Raw genomic sequence first — 27,203 nt, forward strand, 5'->3', positions numbered from 1 at the left:
GGAGGAGGAGGAGGAGGCCCTCCCCAGCCTGACTCCCCGGTGGCAGCTGGTCTGCTCCGGGGCCCCTCCTCACTCGGCCCCCCCCCCCCGGCCCCCGTTGTGTCCTCAGGCTTCCAGCGGACGGTGGCCATCGCCGACTCCAACTACAACTGGTTCTACGGGCCGGAGAGCCAGCTGGTCTTCCTGGACCGCTTCGTGATGCGCAACGGCAGCGGCAACTGGCTGGCGGAGCAGATCTACCAGAACCGGGTGACGGAGGGCCCCGGCGTGAGGGGCAAAGGCCAGCGCTGGTGCACCCTGCACACAGAGTTCATCTGGTGAGAGAGAGACCCTGTAGACCAGGTCCTCTGGTGGGGAGAGAGACCCTGTAGACCAGGTCCTCTGGTGGGGGGGAGAGACCCTGTAGACCAGGTCCTCTGGTGGGGGGGGAGAGACCCTGTAGACCAGGTCCTTTGGTGGGGAGAGAGACCCTGTAGACCAGGTCCTCTGGTGGGGGGGAGAGACCCTGTAGACCAGGTCCTCTGGTGGGGGGGGAGAAACCCTGTAGACCAGGTCCTCTGGTGGGGGGGGGGGAGAGACCCTGTAGACCAGGTCCTCTGGTGGGGGGGGGGAGAGACCCTGTAGACCAGGTCCTCTGGGGGGGGAGAGACCCTGTAGACCAGGTCCTCTGGTGGGGGAGGAGAGACCCTGTAGACCAGGTCCTCTGGTGGGGGGAGGAGAGACCCTGTAGACCAGGTCCTCTGGTGGGGGAGGAGAGACCCTGTAGACCAGGTCCTCTGGTGGGGGAGGAGAGACCCTGTAGACCAGGTCCTCTGGTGGGGGGAGAGAGAGACCCTGTAGACCAGGTCCTCTGGTGGGAGGAGAGACCCTGTAGACCAGGTCCTCTGGTGGGGGAGGAGAGACCCTGTAGACCAGGTCCTCTGGTGGGAGGAGAGACCCTGTAGACCAGGTCCTCTGGAGGGAGGAGAGAGACCCTGTAGACCCAGGTCCTCTGGTGGGAGGAGAGAGACCCTGTAGACCAGGTCCTCTGGGGGGGGAGAGACCCTGTAGACCAGGTCCTCTGGGGGGGAGAGAGCCTGTAGTTAGAGTTCATCTGGTGAGAGAGATAGACCCAGGTCCTCTGGGGGGGGAGACCCTGTAGACCCAGGTCGTCTTGGAAGGGGGAGTGAGGGGGGAGGGAGAGGAATACGGAGAGAGGGGCAGAGTGAAGTAGAAATGAAAGATACCTTTTTCTTATCTAGTTACTGTCATTTCTTTATTGATTGACTTTGATAATAAGGTTACCCGGGTCCTGGTGTTTCTGCCGTACAGACGTGTCCTATCAACGTGTTGACGGTCCTCTCTTGTCTCCTGCCACCCGCAGGTACGACCCCAGCCTGAAGGCCACGCCCCCCTCCGACTTCGGCACGCCCCAGCTGCACCACTTCCAGGACTGGGGCGTGGTCACCTACGGCAGCGCCCTCACCGCCGACACCAACCACAGCTTCCTGTCCTTCAAGGCGGGCAAGCTGGGCGGCCGCGCCATCTTCGACATCGTGCACCAGAACAAGTACCCCGAGTGGGTGAAGGGCTGGAGGAACTTCAACGCCGGCCACGAGCACCCCGACCAGAACACCTTCACCTTCGCGCCCAACGGCGTGCCCTTCATCACGGAGGCGCTGTACGGGCCCAAGTACACGCTGCTGAACAACGCCGTGCTGTTCGGGCCGGCGCCGCCGGCGGCGGCGGGGGGCGGCTGCTTCGGGCCCTGGGCCGGCCAGGTGACGGAGGCCTGCAACTCCAAGTGGCTGCGCTACAAGGACGGGCGCGCGGCCGACGCCCAGGCCCGCGTGGAGGCGGCCATGCAGCGCCAGGGCCTGGTGTTCGTGCGCGGGGAGGCCCGCTCGGCCTACAGCCCCGAGCTGAAGGTCCGCAGCTTCCAGAGGAACCTGCTGCTGCTGCACCCGCAGCTGCTGGTGGTGGTGGACCACGTGGAGCTGGAGGCGGACAGCCCCACGCGCGCCATGAGCGCCTTCTTCCACAACACGGACGCGCCCTTCCAGGCGGCCGAGGTGGACGGCGTGCACGGGGCCTGCATCGCGCACGGCCGGGACTCCTACAAGATGTTCTGGATGGACGACACGGGCTTCAGCGACAAGGGGCTGCTGGGCTACTGGGGCTACCCCCGGGGGTACCCCTACAACGGCTCCAACTACGTCAACGTGACCATGCCGCTGAGGTACCCCCGCACCCGGGTGGCCTACGTCTTCTTCGGCCCCGGCGTGGCGGTGAAGAGCTTCAGCCTGCGCGGCGACGCGGAGCGGGTGGACCTGTACCTCTCCACGCAGGAGCACAGCTACACGCTGTACCTGCTGACCGCCGAGGTCACCAGCAAGCCGCTGTTCGCCATGGTGCTGGTGGACCAGAAGAAGGTGGTGTTCGAGAAGACGACGCCGCCGCCGTCGGCGGAGGACGGGCCGCCGCCGGGGGAGGTGGAGGAGTACGTCAACGTGGTGGAGGACAACCTCCAGCACGCCATGCCCGTCTTCCAGCAGATGGAGAGGCACATCCTGGGCCGCGTGCTGAACTCGGCCAGCTTCCGCAAGACGGCCGAGCGCCTGCTGCAGTTCTCGGACAAGAAGCGGACGGAGGAGGTCATCCAGAAGATGTTCACCATGTCCAAGAGGCAGGGCAAGGGCAAGGGCGGCAAGAAGGTCAACATGGCCGACAAGCTCTCCGAGAGCCTGCCCGACATCTTCGCCCAGGTGGAGCTGAGCGAGAAGAAGGAGCGGCAGCGGAGCCCGCGCCGCGTCTCCGAGGACGGCGAGGAGGGCGACGGGGACTCGCGGGCCTTCATCGAGTACGCCGACAACCGCAAGAACCGCAAGGACGCCTCCGTGAAGGGCCGCAAGTTCAAGGCGGTCCAGGTGGCGCCCACCTCGACGGCGGGGGGCGCCGGTGCCGGCGGCGGCGTGCCCGCGGCGGCCGCCGGCGCCGCCGCCTACATCAGACTGTTCCTGGTGGTGAACATCTCCACCTTCTTCCTCCTGCTGGCCGCCATGCTGCTGCGGCTGCCCAAGCCCCGCAGCCGGCGCACCCAGAGGGGCTTCTACGGCCTGCTGCTGGTGGACAGCTTCGTGCTGCTCTACCTCTACTCCTCCTGCTCCCGCGCGCAGTGCTGATGTCGTCAGTGGGCGCGACGTCACGGCGGGGGGGGGTGTCATCTTGGGGAGCTCGCAGGCTAACCCAGAAGGGAGTGCTGCGTCGGGAGGGGGCGGAGTTCATTGCGACAGACGCGTCTGGTTCCTAGAGCTTTAGCGGGCGTCTTTAGGGTCAGGATGAGGCCCAAGAATGGAAGGGGCGTCTGGCCGTGCCCTGGACCAACACACCCCCCTCCCAGAGTCGGTACCAGGGGAACCAGGATGCAGGATGCTGAGGAGTGACCTCACACGTTGGGAGCTTCAGCGGCTCTTACAACCGTTTCAAACCCACCCTGTACTGACCTCACCGGGGGGGGGGGTTTCCGCTGGGAGTGCTGGGAGGCTGATCCTTTAGTTGTGACCAGTCCGACCTTCCACATCAAATGAAGCAGAGCCCAGCAGAGGTGTCTTGCTCAACCTCCGGGTTTGGTACCCAGAACTTTTTTTGTCCTCCGGGATCCCAACACACGATTCCTGCCCTTTAACACATGTGGGCGCCCTCGCCTAGTGATGTCACTAAAGGGTGGGTTCTGTAAGAGCTGTGGGGGTGCTGGGAGACCCGCCCTCATGTCTCCTCCAGGCCCCATGTCTCCTCCAGGCCTCATGTCTCCTCCAGGTCCCTCATGTCTCCTCCAGGCCCCTCATGTCTCCTCCAGGCCCCTCATGTCTCCTCCAGGCCCCTCATGTCTCCTCCAGGCCCCTCATGTCTCCTCCAGCCCTCATGTCTCCTCCAGGCCCCTCATGTCTCCTCCAGGCCTCATGTGTCCTCATGTCTCCTCCAGGCCCCTCATGTCTCCTCCAGGCCTCATGTGTCCTCATGTCTCCTCCAGGTCCCTCATGTCTCCTCCAGGCCCCTCATGTCTCCTCCAGGTCCCTCATGTCTCCTCCAGGCCCTCCTCTGTCCTCCAGGCCCTCCTCTACTCCGGGCCCCTGATGCGGTCTCATTCCCCTGCACTTGAGAGGCATCATATCTAGGTTATCCCTTAGAACACGTAAACATGTGTGTATATATATATATACGGAAAAAAAAACATGATCTATTTTTGTGATGTTGTTTTTTTATATTGGGTATTAAAATGATTACATGCTTATTGAGTTGGACTTTGCTTCTTTTGGGTGACGGGTTGGTGACTGAATGGAGGCATTGAGAAAGCCAAAGACCTCCCTCAATCGGTGGAAACCTAACATTGTATTAATGAAGCCTATTATTGGTCTTCCAGTAACCACACACGCACACTTTTACTATTTACTTTTTTACGTCTTATGAGAAAACTAGAAAAACTTTTATTTTCAATAATATAGTTTTAAAAAAATCAATACATCATAACTAGTAACTTCTCCACTAAACGCATTGTTCGGCCTGATAATGAGCAACTTCGATTCGCCTCAGCTAATCAGATCTATAGTCCATTTTCTACTCATCCACTTTTATTAATAAATGTCGATGCTGCCATCTGCTGGCGTTGGAAAGAACTGACTGGATGTTCGCGTTCCTCTTCCGACCGGGCGGCGGAAGGCGCAGGAACCTCTCCTCTCGCCGTAGAAAAAGGACGGAACTTTATTAGTCACCCGGTTAAGTAACATGTCAAACATGGGCGCACGGGTTTCGCGTGTGTTTAGGAACTTCAACCTAGAAAATCGAGTTATCCGTGAGATATCCAAGGAGAAACCTCACGTCGCACCGAGACACAAGACCCCGGCCCTGCCCCCGCTCAGCAGCTCTGAAGGTGAGTCCTCCAGACCGTCCCCGGTAGGTCCGGGGCTTCTCCGGTACCGGGGGTATTAATTAAACCATCTCTCCAAACCTTTCCCTCAGCAGCGACGGGAGACCCGGAGGTCATCCACGGGAAGAACGAGCCGCTGGTGTCGCTCCTGAAGACTGTGTGGGTGCAGTCCGAGGACCCGCCGCCTGCAGAGGTCAGAGCCGTGAACTGTCCTCGTCTTGCATCATCTGCGTTGCGTTGTAACTTTTTTTTTAACGAAGCCCATTAATCCAGAACATTCTTCAACCTTGTTCTCCGTCCCGTCCCCCCGTCCCCCCCTGCAGCCGGCCCCGGCCCACGCGGCCCTACCGGAGGAGCGCCGGCCGCTGAAGTTCAGCCTGCCGGGCCCCGGCTACGGTCTGGCGGACATCACGGACGTCCCCAAGGGCCGGCTGTCGCTGGTGGAGGCGCTGCGGGCGCTCAACAGCCACAAGACGCAGCCCGCCACCTGGACGGCGGAGCGGCTGGCCCTGGAGTACTGCCTGGCGCCCGCCGACACCCGGGCCCTGCTCGAGTTCTTCGTCCCCTTCAACGTCAAGATCCTCCCGCCGCAGCGGGACGGCCAGAAGCAGATCAAGGGCTCCTAGGGGACGCGGGCGGAGTAGAGTTATATATTTATTGATCTCAGTAAAGCGTCTGTGATGCTGTCTTAGAACGGACCATACAGTGTTAATGATCCAGTATGTCTGATATTTGTACGGCAGGCGACCGTCCGAAGGCCGTGAGGTCCGAGTGTCCTTGTAGCTTCTGCTCCGTCACGAGTGGCTCAGGGCTACAAACATGCGTGACTTGCTGTTTGTTTTGGGAATTTCTATTTTTTTTCAGTCAAACATGAGTTAAAAATCCATATGATGAGTGAAGGGCTTGAGTCCAGTAGCCACCAACCACAGCCTCCCGTTCTGGGACTCGATTCCAATCCTTTTTCTCGTTCAAATCCTTTCTGGCAATAAACTGGTTCAAAAATGTTACTATAAAACGATAGCAACATAATTTATTTATATCAAGAGAAGCCATACTACGCTTAATCCACTAATGAGAGCACAAGCTGTTGATGTGCTTACTGTAACCCATGTTGGGATGAGTCATCAGAGGGCAGAGCTTCTACTGTAGAGCTGCTCTGTCGTCAGAGGTCAGAGCTTCTACTGTAGAGCTGCTCTCAGGATGAGGACGTGCGGCGGGCGGTCTGAACTAGAACTTGGTTCTAGAGAACATGGTTCTCTGAACTCGGTCGTGTGAAATGGTTGTTTGTATTGTTTGGTCGTCTGCCGGCCGCTGATAACGCACATGTTATTTCTTAATAAACTAATTTTTTTACACATTGTGTCATTTATTATCTGGCCCCATATCACAATGAATCTATTCCTCCGATCATTTCAAAAGGTTTACAGAGTTTCTGATATAGAATGTGCTTTCTAATGAATCCTAGACAAGTCCTAATTCCTAACAGGTGTGTAACGACCAGCTACACACAACCACACGCGCTGCAGAGAGGGAAACTACAACTCAACTCTCACCTCTTAACAACTACAACTCCCCTCTACAAGTGGCCCAGAAAAGGGTTCGAAATTCAAAACAGGTTATTCTATTCTATTCTATTCTAACTAACTGTTACACATGCGTGTTCCAAACATCCAAAAGTTCCATGGTACAAGAGGTTATCATTAAGTACAAGATGTTAACATTCAGTACAACCGGTTATCATTCAGTACAACAGGTTAACATTCAGTACAACAGGTTAACATTCAGAACAACAGGTTAACATTCAGTACAACAGGTTAACGTTCAGTACAACAGGTTAACATTCAGTACAACAGGTTAACATTCAGAACAACAGGTTAACATTCAGTACAACAGGTTAACGTTCAGTACAACAGGTTAACATTAAGTACAACAAGTTAACATTAAGTACAACAGGTAAACATTAAGTACAATAACACTGAGCCCAGTAGGGGTGATGGGGGGCATGTGATTGGACCAGGCGGGACTTCCTCTGGGGGGGGGGGGGGGGGGAATGTGATTGGACCAGGCGGGACTTCCTCTGGGGGGGGGGGGGGAATGTGATTGGACCAGGCGGGACTTCCTCTGGGGGGGGGGGGGGGGGGATGTGATTGGTCCAGGCGGGACTTCCTCTGCCCATAAGAGACCCTCCTCGCTGGATACCGACGCCTTCTCTCGTCAATCTCTCGGTTTCCATTGGAGGAAACCCTCCAGAAGGCGGGACCTCTCCCTCCTCTGCGGCTCCGGACTGGTGCGCGGGGGTTGTCGGTTAACCCCGGGGGGTCGTCACCGTTGAGGGAGGAAGGCTGAGTGAGGAGACACACGACATCACCGCCATCCAGGAGAGCGAAGTGGCCCCCAGGAGCCCCCGGTTCTTCTTCTCCATCGGACCCATGTCTGTCTGCTACGGAGACAAAGCGCCGTGATCCGCGGGTCTGACTCCCGGCTCGTCCCGTTGTGTAAGGAGGAGCATCGCCGTGCGTCCCGGCCGGGGAGATTGATTCTGCGCCGGGAGAACAACAACACGACGTCGAAGGAAGCAGAGGATCGGTCGGTGGCCGCAGTAGAGATCTGCCGACGGTCTGGAGGACGGAGACCTCGCTGCTCCCGCTCCTCCCCCGGTTCCAGCGGCTGCTCCGTCATGGGAGGATGAAGGAGGTAACGTGATCGATCGATACGATCAGTAAACATCTGCTTTGCTGCTGGTGTGTGTGTGTGTGTGTGTGTGTGTGTGTGTGTGTGTGTGTGTGTGTGTGTGTGTGTGTGTGTGTGTGTGTGTGTGTGTGTGTGTGTGTGTGTGTGTGTGTGTGTGTGTGTGTGTGTGTGTGTGTGTGTGTGTGTGTGTGGGGCATACCGACCATTTTGGTGGTTTAACAAATTTCAGAAAGCTGCTTGTACACACACACACACACACACACACACACACACACACACACACACATCGCTTCATGGGTTCCAGAAGCTCTGTGTATACAGGACCCTTCTAGAACACCTGTATACCAGGGCACTGGGATCTAGAAGTGGTTCACAACATGAACGCGGGTAGGCCTACCAGATGTTTGCTGAGCCTTCTGCAGTTTAAGATAAGTTCCGTTGATTCCAATGTTTCCACATGATGTGGAAGACACGCCTGAGAGATGAAACTGGACTTTAGGTTCCTATGGGGCGACCATAACACAGACGAACAGATCATGTTTGTAATTATGAGTATGAAAGCGTTGCAGTATTCATATGTACCTATCTGCTCCACGTCTTTCTGAAACACGCCGACCTGATTCCGAGGGGGGGGATTATGTAGCGGGACTAGATCAGACCACAGGAGGGGGAAGTAGTGGCCGGCTGTGGAGGTCTGAGGAGAGGGAAATCCACAGGCTCCCCCTAGAGACGCAGCCTACTCAGAAGGAGGCTGACCCCGGAGAATCAGACCCCACTTAACCCCCCCAGACCCCACTAGACTAGGGATGTCACGATACCAAATATTTAGAAGTCGGTACCAATACCAGTGAAAATCCACGATTCTCGATACCATTTCGATACCACGGCAAAAAACAAAAATAAAACAATAAATCCCATGTACTTAAACTAGGGATGTCACGATACCAGAAATTGAGTAGTCGATACCAATACCAGTGAAATTCCACGATTCTCGATACCCAATTCGATACCACGGTCAAAAACAAAACAATAAATCCCATGTACTTTATTTATTAAAAACATTTAAACATTCCAAAAAACAGTGGCACTGGCATGTAGCCTTAAAGTAATGAATAAAAATAAACCACTATTAACAATACAAAAAAAGAACAGTGGCATGTAGCGTTCAAGTAATAATAATTAAAAAAAATAATAATACGCGCTGAAAGCAGGCAGTCATGCAGCTATGCGGCTGGCGTTTACACTTTCGTGCATGGCGGGGTTAAAAACATAACTTCCAACCTAATATTAAGTAATATAACGCAGGTGCGCAAGGCAGCCACAGGAGACGCCAACATTGTTTTCAACTGCTCGGTACCGCGCCGTATTAATTAACCAAGTTTTGAAAAGAAAAAGTATTTGAAGCGAATAAGCAACGCTGTTTTTGATTTGTTTATTTGGTTTTGAACGAATAATTTTGGATGCATGCATCGGCTTTGAGTTGGTTTGTTTACTTTGAAATTGCATACGCTCGCAACACACACGCACACATTCACCGCCGCACCTACTACAACCTGCCGATCTTCAATCAAAACAACATCATGTAAGTGATGCCGAACGCAGTCGTACCATGCGTGTTTAGAAGCGCAACATTGAAACGGGTCCCGTCTGAAACAGTCGCGCGGTGCAGCGTTCCAAACGCAAAGTACTTCCAGACGCGACTCTTGTTATTCTTTTTATCGACGAGTCGAGGCGGAGCCGTCGCACTCGCTGCAGCTGCCGTCTTCCATGTTCCCGTGTAGGTGTATATGCTGCCCACGTGACGTCCAGAGGAATTGCGTCCTCGGTACCTACGGTACTAAGAAAAACGAGTACCGTCACGTTTTTTTAATTTTGGTATCGACTTGGTACCGAAGTATCGGTTCTCGTGACATCCCTACACTAGACCCAACCAGACCCCCCCACCAGACGTGCTTGCTTGATATGAAAAATGGAAGGAGTCCTTTGATGGTTTAAGGTCTGCTTGACATACTGGAAGGAACCTGATGTCCCTAACCTGATCTAGTAGGACGTTGTGTTCTAGCTGTGAAATCTGTTCTGATAGATCTTGAGCTCAGAACCATCTATTGTATTTAGCAGAGGCCTTTATCCGAAGCGACCATGCAAGACTGTACAATAAGTACATTTCTCGAAAATGTCGAAATGACGAAAGAGAAACAACAATACATCTCTGTCGGTACAGTAGGGATGTTCATAGAACCAAGTGCAAAGAATTAACCCTCACCCATTCCCTGTATACATACAACAGAGATAGCTAGGATAAGACGCTACACAACTAAGTACTATAACTAAGTACGACGTACGACAAGTGTGTACATTAAGTGCCCGGAACGTACAACCTACAACAAGGAGGAGGGGTGGGAGCATAAGTCGGGCCTGCTTCAGTTCTGTAACTTCACAATCAGAAGCACCACAACGGGACGATCGCCGATGGGGTCCACGCGGCTGGAGGAACTGTTCCTCCGCAGGTCGCTTTAAGAAACGGCAGCTCCATCTAACACTGGGTCAGGATTAATGGACTGGTGGAGATGAATTGTGTTTAGCCGCGAGTCGAAGCAGCACACATCACGTTTCAGAATAGCGGCTTTGTTTAACGTCCATTAGGAAGTCACATGGCTAACGGGCGCGGGGCTTGTTGTCTGTAATTGTTTGATCCGTTCGCCCGCGTGGCCCCCACGGGAACGAGATGAAACGCATCGACATTAGAGTGCTCTGTTATTGTTATGATTAGTATCTATTGTTTGTGATGAGAGGCTTATGAAATCCCTGAAATGGGGGAAACGTTATGGATGATCACGGCGAGGCTGTAGTTAGATGACTGGTGTTTAAACTAAAGATTCTCTGTAGTGGTGGATTTCATGATCTGTTTCCTTGAATCAGTTCGCGTCGGTCAGTTCGCCAAGAACTGAAGAATCCTTCAGAATTGTTTGTTCGTTCAGTCGCGTTTCCGGTAGCGGTGAATCATGGAATGCACGGTTCTCAGCTGAGTCGGTCAGACTCAGCTCCTCCCTCGTTCTCAAACGATCTTGCAAACGTTCGTCAATCAACGCACAACATTACAACATCACAAAGTTCCTTTCAGCTGAGCAGCGCTTCATGTTCGGAATCGGGATGTTGTCGCCCAGGCCAGTCCCTCTGCACCACTCTGCTAACTGAACACAGTGAACAGCGAGTCAGCGAGTGGGAGTCGAGTCTGGGAGAACGAACGATAGAGACGAACGAGAGAGAAACTGAAACGTGGAATCAGGTCGGTTCGTTCTTGTTAAAGAGTTGTTCCTTCGAACTGATTAGGTCGCAAACGACCCATCACTAGTTCTCTGAGTGACCTCTGACCTATGGAGCGCCTGGCCCACATGTGCCCTCTGACCTATGTGCCCACATGTGACCTCTGACCTATGGCCCACATGTGACGGCACACGGGGAGAGGGCCGCTGGGTGGACGACCATAGCCTGAAGTCCAGAGGCTCGTCGGTGGTTAGGACAACGTCGGGGATGAAGGAAACCGTGGATATTATTGCATTGACCTTAAGGTGGAACAAATATTAAAACCTCAGAGTGCATATTGAGCGCTACTTGCTAGCCCGCCATAACCGCTAACTAAATACAGAGCGGCTACACCAAACAGAAAACCAACTAGTTGACAGAACATCACAGGTAGTAAACCAACTAGTTGACAGAACATCATAGGTAGTAAACCAACTAGTTGACAGAACATCATAGGTAGTAAACCAACTAGTTGACAGAACATCATTGTTAGTAAACCAACTAGTTGACAGAACATCATTGTTAGTAAACCAACTAGTTGACAGAACATCATTGTTAGTAAACCAACTAGTTGACAGAACATCATAGGTAGTAAACCAACTAGTTGACAGAACATCACGGTTAGTAAACCAACTAGCTGACATCATTGCATGTGGCTGTGATTTTCCATGTTGCTAAGGCGGGAGCTACATGTGTAGCGTTGCGAAGCAGCGCAGGCACTAGTGTTAAGCAAACACTCTGAAGGTGTGTGTGCGTGTGCGTGTGTGTGTGTGCGCGTGTGCTAATGGGTTTGATGGCTGGGTTCTGTAAGGCTTGATATAACTTATTATTTATGGGCTACGCTCTTTATGGCAATTGATTTATTACGTAGTATTTATTACATTCTGTACATTAAGTGAGGATTCTGTGTGTTGTTATTCTACCGTTTACTATCTTGGGGACTTTGCAAAGGTCTTCTTCAAATGACTTGCAGTGAATTTTGAGATAAGGGGTTAGACAGTACAGAGACAGGTCATTAAGGAGCAGGTAGGGGTTAGACGGTACAGAGACAGGTCATTAAGGAGCAGGTAGGGGTTAGACAGTACAGGGACAGGTCATTAAGGAGCAGGTAGGGGTTAGACGGTACAGAGACAGGTCATTAAGGAGCAGGTAGGGGTTAGACGGTACAGAGACAGGTCATTAAGGAGCAGGTAGGGGTTAGACGGTACAGAGACAGGTCATTAAGGAGCAGGTAGGGGTTAGACAGTACAGAGACAGGTCATTAAGGAGCAGGTAGGGGTTAGACAGTACAGAGACAGGTCATTGAGGAGCAGGTAGGGGTTAGACAGTACAGAGACAGGTCATTAAGGAGCAGGTAGGGGTTAGACAGTACAGAGACAGGTCATTAAGGAGCAGGTAGGGGTTAGACAGTACAGAGACAGGTCATTGAGGAGCAGGTAGGGGTTAGACAGTACAGAGACAGGTCATTAAGGAGTGTGTGTGTGTGTTCGTGTTCCTAACATGCCTCGTGTCGTGTCTCTCGCCCCCCCGGCTGCAGGCGGGGCGATGGCAGCAGTGAGGCTGAGGTCCGGGCGTGGCGGGCGGTATGCGTAGCTCCGCCCCCCCCTCCCTCCCTCCCCTCCCAGAGGAGGAGCCCGGGGAGGAGCGCGGAGGGATGGTCCGCTCCACACTCAGCAGCCCCGCCCCCGCCGCCGCCGCCGCCGCACCCCACCCCCACGTCCCGACCGCCGTCCACGCCGCCCTCGCCGGACTGCTGAACCTGTCGGCCACGCCCCACCCCCGCCCCGGGATGGAGGGCAACGCCACGGAGAGCCCCCCCTCCCCCACCACCGCCCCCACGCCCGTGCCCACGCCCTCCCCCCCGGGGGCGGGGGTGGGGCTGCCCCTCCAGGTCTTCTTCTGCGTGGCCATGGTGGCGGTGCTGCTGATGGCGCTGCTCGGCAACGCGGTGGTGTGCCTGATGGTGTACCGCCGCTCGGCCATGCGCTCGGCCATCAACATCCTGCTGGCCAGCCTGGCGCTGGCCGACCTGCTGCTGGCCGCCGTCAACATGCCGCTGGCCCTGGTCACCGTGGCGACCGCCCGCTGGGTCTTCGGCGACGCCCTGTGCCGCGCCTCGGCCACGCTGTTCTGGCTGCTGGTGGTGGAGGGCTCGGCCGTGCTGCTCATCATCAGCGTGGACCGCTACCTCATCATCGTCCGCAGGCAGGACCGGCTGAGCCCGCGGCGCGCCAAGGCGCTGGTGGGCGCGTCCTGGGCGCTGGCCGCCGCCCTCGCCGTCCCGCTGGCGGCGGGCCACCCGGCGCTGCCCGTGCCGTCGCGGGCGCCGCAGTGCGTGTTCGGCTACAGCGCCGAGGCGGGCGCCCGCGGCTACGTGGTGACGCTGACGCTGGCCTTCTTCTTCGTGCCCTTCGCCGTCATGCTGTACACCTTCCTGGGCATCCTGAGCACGCTGCGGCACAACGCTGTGCGCGTCCACGGCCGCTGCGACGGCGGCGACGGCGGCGGCGGCGGCGGCGTCTGCCTCAGCCGGGCCGGCAAGCTGGGCCTGGTGAGCCTGCAGCGGCGGCCCTTCCAGATGCACGTGGACATGGGCTTCAAGACGCGCGCCTTCACCACCATCCTCATCCTGTTCTCGGTGTTCACCGTGTGCTGGGCGCCGTTCGCCGCCTACAGCCTGCTGGCCACCTTCAGCGGCGCCTTCTACCGCGGCGACGGCTTCTTCCGGACCAGCGCCTGGCTGCTCTGGCTGTGCTACCTCCGGCCGGCGCTCAACCCGCTCATCTACTACTGGCAGATCAAGAAGTTCCGCGACGCCTGCCTGGACCTCATGCCCAAGTACTTCAAGTTCCTGCCGCGGCTGCCCGGCGGCCACACCAAGCGCCGCGTCCAGCCCAGCGCCGTGTACGTGTGCGGGGAGCACCGCTCGGTGGTGTAGCGCACGCGGGCGGGGGGGGGGGGGGGGTACCCCACTTCTTGGGGTTGGGGGGGGGGGGGGGGGGGGTCCCCGACTGATATGCACATTATCAGGGTTGTGGGAGATTGCAGACGTGTAAGTGTGTAGATAGTTGAGGATACACTTTTGTGTGTGTGTGTGTGTGTGTGTGTGTGTGTGTGTGTGTGTGTGTGTGTGTGTGTGTGTGTGTGTGTGTGTGTGTGTGTGTGTGTGTGTGTGTGTGTGTGTGTGTGTGCGCTGCCTAATGATTTGTAGCCAAAAGTAAAAACTATTTTGACTCGTTGCTGCAGTCACTGGGGACGTTGACACCGCAGCCGTTTGGGGCTGAGGGTCGGTCGGGTTTCTGGAGGTCAATGATCAGAGCTCCAGAGGGCATCAGGGTCCCCGCCCCCCCATCAGCCCCCTCCCCCCGCCCGCCCCCCCCCCCCGCCAGGGGCAGAGGAGCCCCTGGGTGCCACTGAGGAAGAGGAAGGCTTTCAGCAGACCTCCTCACCACATCTGCCAAATGTCGAAGCGGTGGTGGTGGTTGTTTTCCATGGCTTGTATAATATCTGCTTACGTGTGTTTTAAACATGTTCTTTAAATGGCCACATTACAAGAATTATACCTGATTTAACTGTGGATTTCTGTCGATTGTGTTTTTTTTATATGTGCCTCTTGATGATTAGCCTACTTGCCGGTCAGACTGCTGCTATATCTTAGTGAACATGTGCAATTACAGTGTACTGTACTTCAGTTGAATGTAATAAAAACAGGCATTTCTTACCTTGTTAACCATGTCTGAAGAGGTTTTTTTTTTGATCAACAAACATGTTTTCTTAAGCGTCGATTAAGCGGAGGCAGCTGGTTGAACGGTGGAAAACGTATAACTAGATGTACTTGGTCTCTAATCATCGGCCATGCTTGTAACTCCAGTTGGCCCCGCCTCTCCGTCTGGGTATTATGGTATGCTATCCATTTGTTTGGTACGCCCAGCGTCCCAGTCGGCTCTCCCAGCTTTCTTGCGGCATTGATGAATTGATGCGTTGAGGCATCACGCCTCCTTTTCTTTGGGGATGTCAAGCTCCCACTGGGGCTCCTGATGAGTGAACCGAGTCGTAAAGGATTCCCGTGACGCTCGACGAACGAAGGTGGCTGCGCCCGTAGTTAATAAAGTTGAGAAAAGGAAGGAAAAATAAAATAAATAAAGGAAAAGGACAAGAGAGAAAAAAAAAAAAGAATAGTAATAAATTAAAAAAATTAAGTTGTATTTTCTTTCTCTTTGTTCCACGTTGGTGTCTTTAATGTCGACGTACACTGCTCTTACACACTTGATTACGTTGCTGCTTTAATCCGGTCACCAGTGTATTGTGGCAACCGGGCTCAGGGAGTGAACCCGCCTTGCTTGAATCAGCACACAAACCTCTTAGTTGTTGAGCCACAATGGCACGTTTAATCAAACATAAAGTGTCTTTCTGTAAAATAACTAAAAGATAATCGGGTGGCACAGCCACAGCGGCTGGACTCTCCTCTCACCCCAGCCAAGAGAGAGCCCCGAATGGGTGTGGAAGCCTGTCCTTTTAAGCAGGCTTCCTCCCGGCTCCTCAGTTGCTCTGCATCACTGATTGATTGGGACGGGGCTGATACAATGTAAAGTTTTGTTTTTCGAGCTGGTTTGCTAAAGAGCCGAATGTTGCTGACAACAATGACTAGCCTGCTACTACTGCTGCCACCTCCAGGCGTCCATTATTCTCACACAAAAGACTACTGGAACACTTGGAAGGTGGGGAGAGCCAGGTAGGCGTACCAGCACAGAAGGCCAAATGGATAGCAGCATTAGCTCGGCCAGGCTAACCAACACACTGCTGTTGGTTGGAGAGCTAGCGCGCTGCTAATTAGCAGCCAATTAGCTTGGGTCTGATGCACACGCCTCCTCTTTTGCGCTGGGGACTCTCACTTTCTGTCAGGTGTGTTGACTGGAACCAGCGGCAGCTCTGTTGACACCCGCATAGAGGAAGGTTTCTCCCCCACCGGGCCCCCGTCTCTCCCCCCCCCCCCCCCCCCCCCCTGTGGTTTAACGCTGCGTGTGATTTAAGAAGTGATGCGTTTCAAAGCGAGCCGCCTTCTCAATGTCAGAGAGGACCAGAGACCAGAGAGGACCAGAGACCAGAGAGGACCAGAGACCAGAGAGAGGACCAGAGACCAGGGAGAGGACCAGAGACCAGAGAGAAGACCAGAGACCAGAGAGAGGACCAGAGAGAGAGGACCGGGGGGGGGGGGGGGGGGGGGGGCGGCGGGGGCGTCCCCGACGACCTGCGAGGCCCTCAGGGCTGCCTCGATTCGGATGACAGTCTTCCACCGGTGAGTGGGACACACACACACACACACACACACACACACACACACACACACACACACACACACACACACACACTTCTTAATCAGCGCTCCGAGGGCCTCATTATGCAGCCCGCGGTGACTAATGAGTGGGGGGGGGGGGGGGGGGGGGTCGGGGAGGAGGGCTGGTTTTGAAGGCAGCTTTAATCATCGCGGAGGAGGTTGCCAAGCAACCGTAACTCTGCGCGTCTCCCCGGCGGTGCGCGCGGTGTCGTGGGCCGCCGTGGACCTTCCTTCCTGTGTTCAAGTGACGGTTGGTAGGCTATTCTCTTTTAGGTAATGGGCGTCTAACGGGACCCTGGGGTCCCGCTGTTGTTTCAACCGGGACTACTTCCTGCCGCCCGAGTTCACTAATCGTGTCGTGACGAGTGAAGCGCTCGCTTAGTTTAGTTTGAAGGATATGAACGGACGCGCCTGAGGTGCGCGCTATCAATACATGTTCATGTTTAACACACATATTACGTGTGACCCCCCACCACACACACACACACACACACACACACACACACACACACACACACACACACACCACCTAAACCCTTAAAGCATATCAAACCCTTAACATATAGCCTGATCAAACATCGGGAGATGAGACGTTGAATGTTTATGACGTCAACAACGAACGACGTCCCGCCAACGGCAGCTGAAAGTTGTGTTCTTTTTTTTAGTGCGCGTGTGTCCCCACAGCGGAGAAGCTTTATCATCTTTAGTGTGGGAGAGATGCTTGTTTCCATGGCAATCCTCTCTGGAGCGCGGAGGCCTACTTCAGACCCCTCCTCTAGGCGTCTGTCTGTCTGAAGATCCGGATCACGACGGACAGGCCTACTACTATCATGTAGGCGTTATAAAACTAAAGCACCTCAACGAATGAAATGCAGTGAGTGTGGGATTTAAAAAGCGCGACTCTTTATTTCATTTAATTCGGTTCTGGATTCAGACTAAACAAACACGGAGGAGTTGGCGCAGGTATGAACAGCCTCGTATGTAGGGTAGCGCCGACGTGGAGGAATAACTGAACAGGGAGAACATATTGGTTATATTGTAAGTAAAAGCGAGATGAGAAATGTTGGCGCGATTCTACAGTGACTCCCAGGAGCTCCACCACCCCCTCTAGTGTCCTAAACACGGACTACAAGGCGCTACAGTACCACGCGTGCAGGGGCGCAGATGGGATTTTTGAACTGGGGGGGGACCAAGCTGTCAGCAAATGATTTCAACTCAATAAGTTATTTTTGTGTAATTTGGGCTTTAACTAGCGCTCAAGTAGTTAGTACTTTCGTAATAGCCTATGGGCCAATAGTTTGCACTAAAAAGCCATTGGAGAATTCTTATTTGAAATCATGGATAAACAACAGTGTACATTATTAAACAAAGGCCTACTTGATCAACACTAGCCATATATGATGAAACTGTTATTTGTCTGGAATGCCAATCATCCACAAAAACGTCATGCCCTGGGCAAAATATGTTTTATTTAAACATTTGTGTATACACTCAGAAGTGTAAACAACATATTTACATAAATGAAAAAAAAAAAGCCAAACAAATTTGCTGTCTAATAAGTACGTAAAGTGTATAGTAATGAGAAGACCCACTGAAGGACCCAAAAACATCTCTCCTCCTTTCATTACCCTGAACATGCTGCTGTCTGTCCAGTCTGTCAAGCCTCTCTTGGTGAATATGGCACACAGCAATGCCATTGGGTCTTTTTTGCGTCATGGTCTATTCATAATATTGTAATGACCACGGAAGAGGCAGTGAATGAAGTATTGACTAGACAGTGATTTATTAGATACCTAATAATATTAGATACCTAATAAACCGTTGGAACACAGAAGACCGGTAACCATAGCAACGCCGGTAAACAAACCCTGCGAAGCCCAATCCAGGTCTTACTGAAGGCATTGAATAGTCAAAATATTATTAATAAATATTTGAATATATTCGAATATTAATATTAATAAACAAACGAACTTCGAATATGATTTTTGGGCAAAAGTCAAAGCCCTACTAGCTACTCAACATTACAAAATGATTAGCTGCCACATCTGGGAAAGTCAACAGGCAACAGGTGTAGGATAGCCTACTTACATTGTTTGTTTTTTGAAAAAAACGCTCTGATTGTTTTTTGCTCCTTCATTTTGTTTCTTCGTTGAAGCACCCGCTCTGTCATAGTAGACAATGATCACCGCAACTGGTTCCTCTTTAGGACCCTGGGGAGTCAGAGTCGTGCCTTATGGTGTGTTCGATTTACACTGAAAGTCGGAACTTGGAGCCCGGAACAACGTAACCTCAAAGTTGAGCGCTCCCAGACACAATGCGCGCTGCATGTAAATTAGTCGAACTAACGGAACATTAATCCTCCGTTTTACCGGCGGTGTTTGTCGCCTTATGTAGGGACAGAGTGTGGGGGGGGGGGGGGGGGGGGGGTCACTATGAATCTGAGGGGGACATATCCCCCCCGTCCCCAGTGCCATCTGCGCGCATGGCTGTCAGCTCAGGCTGCTCATCACCACTCCAAGACGGCGGCCGAATTTCTCGCGTCACAGCAGCCAATGCTAGCTCTGGGCTCCCCTGCCGTCGGGGAGACTGCAGGGGAGCCCAGAGCTAGGCTCGTTCAGGAGGAGTACCTTCTGAAGGAGGGGGTTCTCCTCTCCAGGTACCACCCTCTCCCTGGTCCTCTGGAGAACCTTCTGTAGGAAGATGCCACGCTCAGTCCAAGCCGCCATCTTGGGTTTTCTTTCAGCATTATTAAAAGCCCTCTTCATTTCGGCTGCGCACGTATTTTTGAAATTTTAAATTGCTGCAAATAAATGATGTTGTTGACTTATGTTGTTGACTTCTAACTTAAATCTAACAGTAGTCTATGGGTAATACATCGGCGGTAACCACTGTTTTTGGGGTATATTGCGAAATTGCGCCAGCTGGACATTCTGTGGTATTGGATGTGTTTGAATAAAATACATCCAATACACGGAATGTCCAGCTGGTGACTCCACTGAGGCTATAGTAACGATGCCTCTTAGCGCTCTACGAGTGCCCCTGGAGCCCTCGTTAGCTACGAGGGTTTTAACGACGTTCGTTACGCAACGATGCTTTCGGGAAACGGGTCTGAAAACTCTACGATGCTCGTACGATGAACTTTACGACCCACTTAGGCTAACGATGCTTTTGGGAAACGGGGCCCAGGGTTGGTTCAGGCAGCCTCACCTGGCCCGACCCACCTGGCCCGCCCAGCCCGATCAGGGCTGGGCGGGCCAGGTGGGTCGGGCGGTGGGGAGGCTGCACAACTGTTGCACATTGAGCAGTCAATTAGTTAATTAGCTAGACCAGCCCCCAGCCCGCACACACTCCGGGAGATGTCCTGCCCGGCGACATGCAGCACCAGCACAGCACACGCCCACAACATGTGTCATCGTTTAAAGTGTACATTCTGTGTGTTCTCAGAGACGATGGACCAAGCGTCCCTCAGGGATGCTGTGTCTTATGAACAAATGCAGGTCTGTTTCTACATTTTGCCATTTAAAATGGATCCCCCATTCCTCTACTCCTTCCAAAGTGTCCCACAACATTGAGAGTGCGTACATGTTATTGATTTCTAGATTTCTGTATTCATGAGTTATTATTTTTTTTTATGGATCGAACAGTGAAGACAGACAGGAAAGTAGACTGATACAGAGAAGGAATAATATCGGCATAATGTGGGTCCAGAAGCCATGCGGTCAAGGTCGTTATCGTTTCCATACCAAATAAATACTATTTGGCTCAGTACTGCATGAAAATGTGCACAAAATCAATTTTGCCCTACCCTTATTTGACTGACACATTTTACTACACATTTGCCTAACAGGTTTGGTTATATATCGGAGGCCATGTAAATGGCCTTTTTGTCTAGACAAATTTAACTTTCCAGTAAGTCTGGCGGGATCAGTCTTGGATTCGCTCAATTCGTTTCACGTTTCCATTTGGTCATTTAGCTTCATGTAAGCGTTCATGCAAAGCGTCCTTCAAGTTGGGCTGAGATACACGCATACAATCAAAATGTACTTTTCTGAATCTCCACACACGGACATAGAGTTCACCAGTGTTTTTGTTTGGGTTAGTAACCTGGGGCCTCATGTACAAAGCTTGCTTACACACAAAAAAGCTGCGTAGGCAACTTCTCACGCAAACGTTCGGATGTACAAAGACTGACTTGACGTGAGAAAGTGCGGTTCTCCACGCAAACTAAATGCCTGGCTTACGCACATTTCTGCTGCATTTTGTCAGTTGGCGGCACATAGAGGCAATGCAGCGCAACAACATTAAGCCTACGCGATCACGAGTCATGAAGTAATATTGCAGTATGAGGCGAGTTCAAAGTGGATTTGAATGTCGGAATGCGTGATCTGCGCTTCAATCATGCGTTATTGTTGTCGAGACGCATAATGTGACACTGTTGTTAGGCTAAACTTAAACAGACCCATAAAACTAAATTGTCAATATTGCAATTAAAAGGAAGCCCCAGCAATATTATTTTCAGTGATTGCTTGTTTATTAAACGTTACATATTTTCCGGACCACGCATGACATATGATCTGTCTTCACACATTTGTTGTGAAATTCTTGACTGCAATATTATTATGTGATGTTGAGTGGAGTAAGCACAAGCCATTGTTACTTAAAGACCGGGTAAACCAAAAATAATTATGGGTTTTGAGTTTATAATACCACAGGAAAATATATTATTAACCACCCTGCCAAATTTGAAGGACTAAAAAAATCACGAAGTATATAAAATTATGCTTCAAAGTTGATGAAAAATGAGCAGTAATCCCTGGCTCAGGACGGTGGGGGCGTGTGCGCTGCAGGCCAGGAAACCACGCCCATCACCGGAGAGCCAACTGCAAACTGACAATTCAAACCAGACTCGTGAGCGGTAAAACCATAGACGGGTGAAACCACAGAATGCTAGTGCGCGGTTAATGTATTTATACCTAGAGGGCAGCAGGGGGCGGGTTTATGTGAGTATGACCGCTTTACGTAACGCGGTCTTCGATGTAGACCCGCCCATTTTAAACCTGCACACAGAACATTCTCTGAGGCCTAGCTCCTCAAGGAAATGATGAATGGGAAAAATATTTTTTACATGTTTTGAGGGACACATTTAAGGCCTAATTAATATGATAAGAAGAAAAATACTGAATTTGGTTTACCCGGTCTTTAAAATCAATCCATCAATGAACCAGTCGGCCAATTTCGAATTATGTACATATTATTGACACATTGGGTGTATGGATACAACCTATCGTCAGCATGCATCCAAATAAATGAGAATATAAAAGCATGCGCAAAATGTGGCAATAATCGATAGGTTGACAATGGCAGTGTTGGCCTTGTTAGAAGATGGTCGCATTCAAAATTAACGGGTGTTCCGCGACTATTATGATTTTTTGGTCAAAAAGGAGCCGATCCCAAATCACAGCTGCCACCCTTTGCTCAAATAGGGCGAGCTCCCAGACTCCGCCCCGTGTGTGTGTGTGTGTGTGTGCGCTCTGACCCACGCTTCTCCGGTAGGCAGAGACCTTTCTTTTTACGTCCACCTTGACGTCCGACCACTTTTTTTATGTCAGCCACAGTTCGGCTTTCCGCCCCAACCTCATTGACCGACTTGGCAACGTTTTCCCACGCCAGTTTTTTGCTTTTGGTGCTGATTCCGGAGGAAAGAGAGCCAAACAAGATCTTATTTCTGGCCTCTACCTCCGAAATCAGCGCCTCCACCTCGCATTCACTAAAGTTATTTTTTCTTCCTTTCTCCATGTTCTCCTTTCTCCTAACGAGCGCACTACTGCAGGCCTATTTATACGAATTAGCATATTAAATGAGGGAGGAGACTGGGTGGAGAGACGGGCTCGTGCATGTGCGCTCAATTTCACGTTAATTGGGATGTACAAAGAGAATCTGCGTGAAATCGTGCTTACGCAAGGATTGATACATCCGGATTTATTTGTGCGCAGCAGCTTTCCAGATTTTGGCGTCCGCAAAGTTTTAGTCAGAAATCCACGCAAGTCTTTCATTCCTTCGTTCATTGGTCAGAATCGTTCTTTCTAGTCCCTGTGTGATTGATCCTGTTTGAAGCGGTGACGGTTGGTTCTGGTCCGTTTCAGGTGGTCATCGAGGAGGTACTGGAGGAGAGCCCATACTACGAAGGGACAGGAGCCAGGTGACCATAGCCTAGGGTCAGAGAGGTCAAGGTCATCAACACATGTTCACTAGCCCTCCCCTCTGACCCTAGGGTCAAAGGTCAAGGTCATCAACACATGTCCACTAGCCCTCCCCTCTGACCCTAGGGTCAAAGGTCAAGGTCATCAACACATGTTCACTAGCCCTCCCCTCTGACCCTAGGCTCAGAGAGGTCAAGGTCATCAACACATGTTCACTAGCCCTTCCCTCTGACCCTAGGCTCAGAGGTCAAGGTCATCAACACATGTTCACTAGCCCTCCCAAGAAGTTCACACCACTCCGTTTAAAAGAGAACAAGCTCAATTTATAATTATTATTTGAATAATTACTATTATTAGTATTTTGATATGAAATGCAATCTATATTTTTTTTTGGGGGGGGGGGGGGGGGGGGAATGTACTGATTCCTTTGATTAAATAAATACAATCAATTCGTTTTTTTTATTTGTTTGTCCATGCATTGTGTAACAGGCAATAAATGTCTTGAATGAAGAATTGGAATGAATGATGAATTGGGTGTGACTGTACGGATATTTGATGTATGACTATAATGTCATCGCCTTGTTTTTGTTTGTATAAAATATGTACAGATATAGATTTAATACATGTAAATGTTTGACTAATATATTGGAACACTGTTCAAATATACAATATAATATAATAATATTAAAGTAACAATATAATGTGTTCTTTTATTAATGTCATTTGAAACATTTAGTGTCATTTGGATTTCTGTACGTTTTGATAAGTTCATCACTTTGACAATAAATATCTGAGCTGATTGATTTTATTATTTTTTATGTCGTTATAGCATTTCAATTATGTGAATAAACAAAAGCAACTATAAAGACTTTCATAGTTGCATAATTTGCCCAAATGTTGTAATTTGCATATTTAAGTTAAGTAAGTTGTGTTCTATTTTTTTATGTTCTATAATAGTAATTGTATCAATAGTTATAGTTAATTAGTTATGTTACACATTAGGCATTTTTTTTTTATTATTATTTTTATTATTTTCATCAAAAGGAAATACACCATCATACGGTGTAATTTCATACTTCAATCAGCATACAATTCCTGGTAGTAACAGTATTCCTCTACTCCATATGGTTTTAAACCACACTCACACATCCACATAATATATACCATTTATCCCCACTCATCCACATATCGTTCACCTTTTAAACACACAAACCCAAACACACACCCACAGTTTGTAACCCAAACCCACCCACCCACTCCCACCCCCGCTCAACACACACACACACACACACACACACATATATCTATGGCGGCGCACACCTGCATGTAGTTCCGCTGATTATTTCGCGGGTCTCGGTGCGGATCGCGCTGCGTCTCCATTGAGCCTCACTGTGCTGCTGCTCGCGCTCCGTCAGCTCCACCACATCAAACAGGTTAGATTGAAAAAGACGCTGAGCCGTCTCCATTACACGGTTAATATTGACGTTATTTTAGTAGTTTAACCGAAACATGGTTAAAAACGTCCGGTTCAAGTTATAAAAGTAACTAATGATCCGTCTGGTCCTTTGTTTTCCAGGTTGACCGTCGAGTTAACGAACACTTTTTGAAGTAAAACGGCCCGCTACATCCGGACCTGCTGTGAGTAGGACACTTATTTATAATTTATCTTAATTGTTTTTTACTCTAGGCCTACTTGATAAGTTGAATAATAGTAGTTCTGGATCTATGTCGTCGTAAGCTGTTTTTAATTGAGTTAATTGAGATTTTTCGCCGGGTGACGCGGCTGCAGATATTTATCAATGACTCCATGACGGAGTTGGCGGCGGAAGACGTAGGGGGGCGGGGCCATGACGTCACACAATGACTCCGCACTCGGTTACCGTCGTAGTTAGATGGGAAAAATAACTTATTTTAATAACTTATTTGGATTTATTGGATTAATCACTAATACACACACACACGCCGTAAAACTAATCTCGTTGCTCTCCTTCACAGCTCAAGAAGAAGAAACAGATTCTGTGAGTATCACGATCGAACCACGAAGAAGAAGAAACTGCGAACTGTAAGTCACAACATTTTCTTTTAATGTTGTGGGGCTGACAGTGTTTAGTTTGAACCGGTTCTCAGGCCCCGCCCCTTGTAGGCCCTGCCCCGCCCCACGTAGGCCCTGCCCCCCTCTCTGGCCCTGATCTTTCAGTCTCTCTCGCTCTCTCTCTTCCCCCCCCCCCCGTTCTCATGCCTCTCATTCGTCCCTAGAAGATACTTTATCCGTCCACTTTCCTACTACATTCCTCATCATTGCATCACATCCCATGTGTGTTGTCCTACTGATAAGGGTGTGTGACTGACTGACCAGAGATGCATGCGAGGGTTCTGCGCTGTTTGAGGCCTTCAGTTGTGTAGACGTTCCCCCTCAGGGGAAACCTAGTGTTTAAGAGGCCGTCGTCACGTTAGTTACATGAACTGGATCGTCCTTCAGGATGGCGACAGGGACTCCTCAAGGAGACACACCAGGGGGCGAGATGTGAGGGCTGTCCCTCTCAGCAACTAGAACCCAACCTGGTTCCTGCACCTGAGAACCACGGCGCACGTTCCAATGTTTCCCTCCGTACGCCTTGAAGCCCCAGCCCCCCCACCACTGGTCTCTCTGTCAAACCCACCACTGGTCTCTCTCTCAAGGACCTACAAACCCACCGCTGGTCTCTCCGTCAAACCCGCCACTGGTCTCTCGTCAAACCCACCACTGGTCTCTTGTCTCTCAAAGACCTACAAACCCAGTGCTGGTCTCTCTGTCAAACCCACCACTGGTCTCTCCATCAAACCCACCATTGGTCTCTTCTCTCAAAGACCTACAAACCCACCACTGGTCTCTCCGTCAAACCCACCGCTGGTCCCTCCGTCAAACCCACCACTGGTCTCTCCATCAAACCCACCATTGGTCTCTCTTCTCTCAAAGACCTACAAACCCACCACTGGTTTCTCTTCTCTCAAAGACCTACAAACCCACCACTGGTTTCTCTTCTCTCAAAGACCTACAAACCCACCACTGGTTTCTCTTCTCTCAAAGACCTACAAACCCACCACTGGTTTCTCTTCTCTCAAAGACCTACAAACCCTCCACTGGTCTCTCATCTCTCAAAGACCTACAAACCCAGCACTGGTCTCTCCGTCAAACCCACCATTGGTCTCTCTTCTCTCAAAGACCTACAAACCCACCACTGGTTTCTCTTCTCTCAAAGACCTACAAACCCACCACTGGTTTCTCTTCTCTCAAAGACTTACAAACCCACCACTGGTTTCTCCTCTCAAAGACCTACAAACCCTCCACTGGTCTCTCCGTCAAACCCGCCACTGGTCTCGTCTCTCAAAGACCTACAAACCCAGCGCTGGTCTCTCTGTCAAAACCTCTGCTGATCTCTCCTCTCTCAAGGACCTAAAAACCCACCACTGGTCTCTCCTCAAAGACCTACAAAACCTCCACTGGTCTCTCCGTCAAACCCGCCACTGGTCTCTCAAAGACCTACAAACCCAGCACTAGTCTCTCCGTCAAACCCTCCACTGGTCTCATCTCTAAGACCTACAAAGCCACCGCTGGTCTGTCAAAACCTCCACTGGTCTCTCCTCTCTCAAAGACCTACAAACCCAGCACTAGTCTCTCCGTCAAACCCTCCACTGGTCTCGTCTCTCAAAGACCTACAAAGCCACCGCTGGTCTGTCAAAACCTCCACTGGTCTCTCCTCTCTCAAAGACCTACAAACCCACCGCTGGTCTCTCCTCTCTCAAAGACCTACAAACCCTCCACTGGTCTCTCCTTTCGTTTGGCTTTGTATTCCTTTGAGTATTGTCATTGTTTGTGTAAATACACAATCTAATAACTGCAAAAAAAAAGAGGTGTGATCTTTAACCTGGTACTGGTCAATCTTTGCATGTCATGGGGTACTAAGTGTGTGAGGGGCAATCTTTGCATGGCATGGGGCATTACTTCATGTGAGGGGCAATATTTAACCTGGCATGGGGCAGTAAGTGTGAGAGGGGCAATCTTTAACCTGGTACTGGGCACTACATGTGAGGGGAAATTTTTCTACTTCTACTTGGCTTGTATTACCTGAACATTTTAATTTTCAGCTATAGGAGGATGCTACTCTTCCTGAAACACCCTTGAGTGTCATTTGGTCGAATGTTTCTGGATGACTCAAGTCTGTGGCATAAATCAAAGAGGATAACAAAGTGGGTGTTCAATACAGCAAGAGCCTGGAGCGATCTAGCATCTTGATCTCAATTCGACCCTTCTACACACTGGACAGGATGACTTGAGTGTCATGCAGCTTGGACTGTAGTGTGACTGAATCATGCAAACAATGGGAAGCGACAATGGCTACTTGGTACAATGGATGATGGACTAACGGCATTCCGAATGGACAGAATCGGATGAGAAACCAACCAACTGACTGAAGATGAAAGATGAACATTCTGCAACGTGGCTTCCCTACCTAACCTCAACATGGACTGCTGGCAAGCCCTCTGGATCTCCTGTACTCCTGCTCTGAGATCCAAGTCTTTCTCGGGCTGAATTGGAAACCATCTTGGAAACATCCCAACTAGCGTCCCTGTCGAGCTGCAGTTGTGCTCTTCTTCAGAAGAGGAGGTGAAGAAAGCCTCACTGGGGCTTCAAGGTCTATGAAGAGGAACGTTGAAATGTGCGCCATGATTCTCTCCTGTAAGAGCTGTTGTATTCTAGTCGCCGAGAGGGGGAGCCTCACGTCCTACCCTT

At 51.2% G+C, this 27,203-nt stretch overlaps 3 protein-coding genes across 4 annotated transcripts in view; all 3 read left to right on the top strand.

Annotated features, from left to right (window-relative positions):
• Nucleotides 1–4,230, top strand: part of LOC311364212 (dermatan-sulfate epimerase-like) — a 39,122-nt gene extending 34,892 nt beyond the window's left edge. Inside the window, exons 11-12 of the mRNA XM_084484220.1 lie at nt 110–317; nt 1,364–4,230. Of these exons, the coding sequence (XP_084340346.1) occupies nt 110–317; nt 1,364–3,161 (2,006 nt within the window). The 3' untranslated portion in view covers nt 3,162–4,230. The remainder of the gene's footprint in view (nt 1–109; nt 318–1,363) is intronic.
• Nucleotides 4,231–4,732: 502 nt separating this feature from the next.
• On the top strand, nt 4,733–6,233 carry ndufaf4 (NADH:ubiquinone oxidoreductase complex assembly factor 4). 2 transcript variants are annotated; one of them, XM_084483722.1, is made up of 3 exons: nt 4,733–4,906; nt 4,996–5,096; nt 5,227–6,233. In XM_084483722.1, the coding sequence occupies exons 1-3, from the start codon at nt 4,762–4,764 to the stop codon at nt 5,527–5,529; spliced, it is 549 nt and encodes a 182-aa protein (XP_084339848.1). In that variant the 5' UTR covers nt 4,733–4,761; the 3' UTR covers nt 5,530–6,233. The 2 variants fall into 2 exon arrangements, with proteins under 2 accessions (XP_084339848.1, XP_084339849.1); XM_084483723.1 differs by having other exon boundaries at nt 4,999–5,096.
• Nucleotides 6,234–7,224: 991 nt separating this feature from the next.
• On the top strand, nt 7,225–13,835 carry gpr63 (G protein-coupled receptor 63; the record flags this gene model as incomplete). Its single annotated transcript, XM_084483760.1, has 2 exons — nt 7,225–7,597; nt 12,435–13,835. The coding sequence occupies exon 2, from the start codon at nt 12,483–12,485 to the stop codon at nt 13,833–13,835; it is 1,353 nt and encodes a 450-aa protein (XP_084339886.1). The 5' UTR covers nt 7,225–7,597; nt 12,435–12,482.
• Between the last annotated feature and the right edge of the window lie 13,368 nt (nt 13,836–27,203).

This window comes from Micromesistius poutassou, assembly GCF_964030765.1.
Source record: "Micromesistius poutassou genome assembly, chromosome: 19".
Taxonomy (NCBI): Eukaryota; Metazoa; Chordata; class Actinopteri; order Gadiformes; family Gadidae; genus Micromesistius; species Micromesistius poutassou.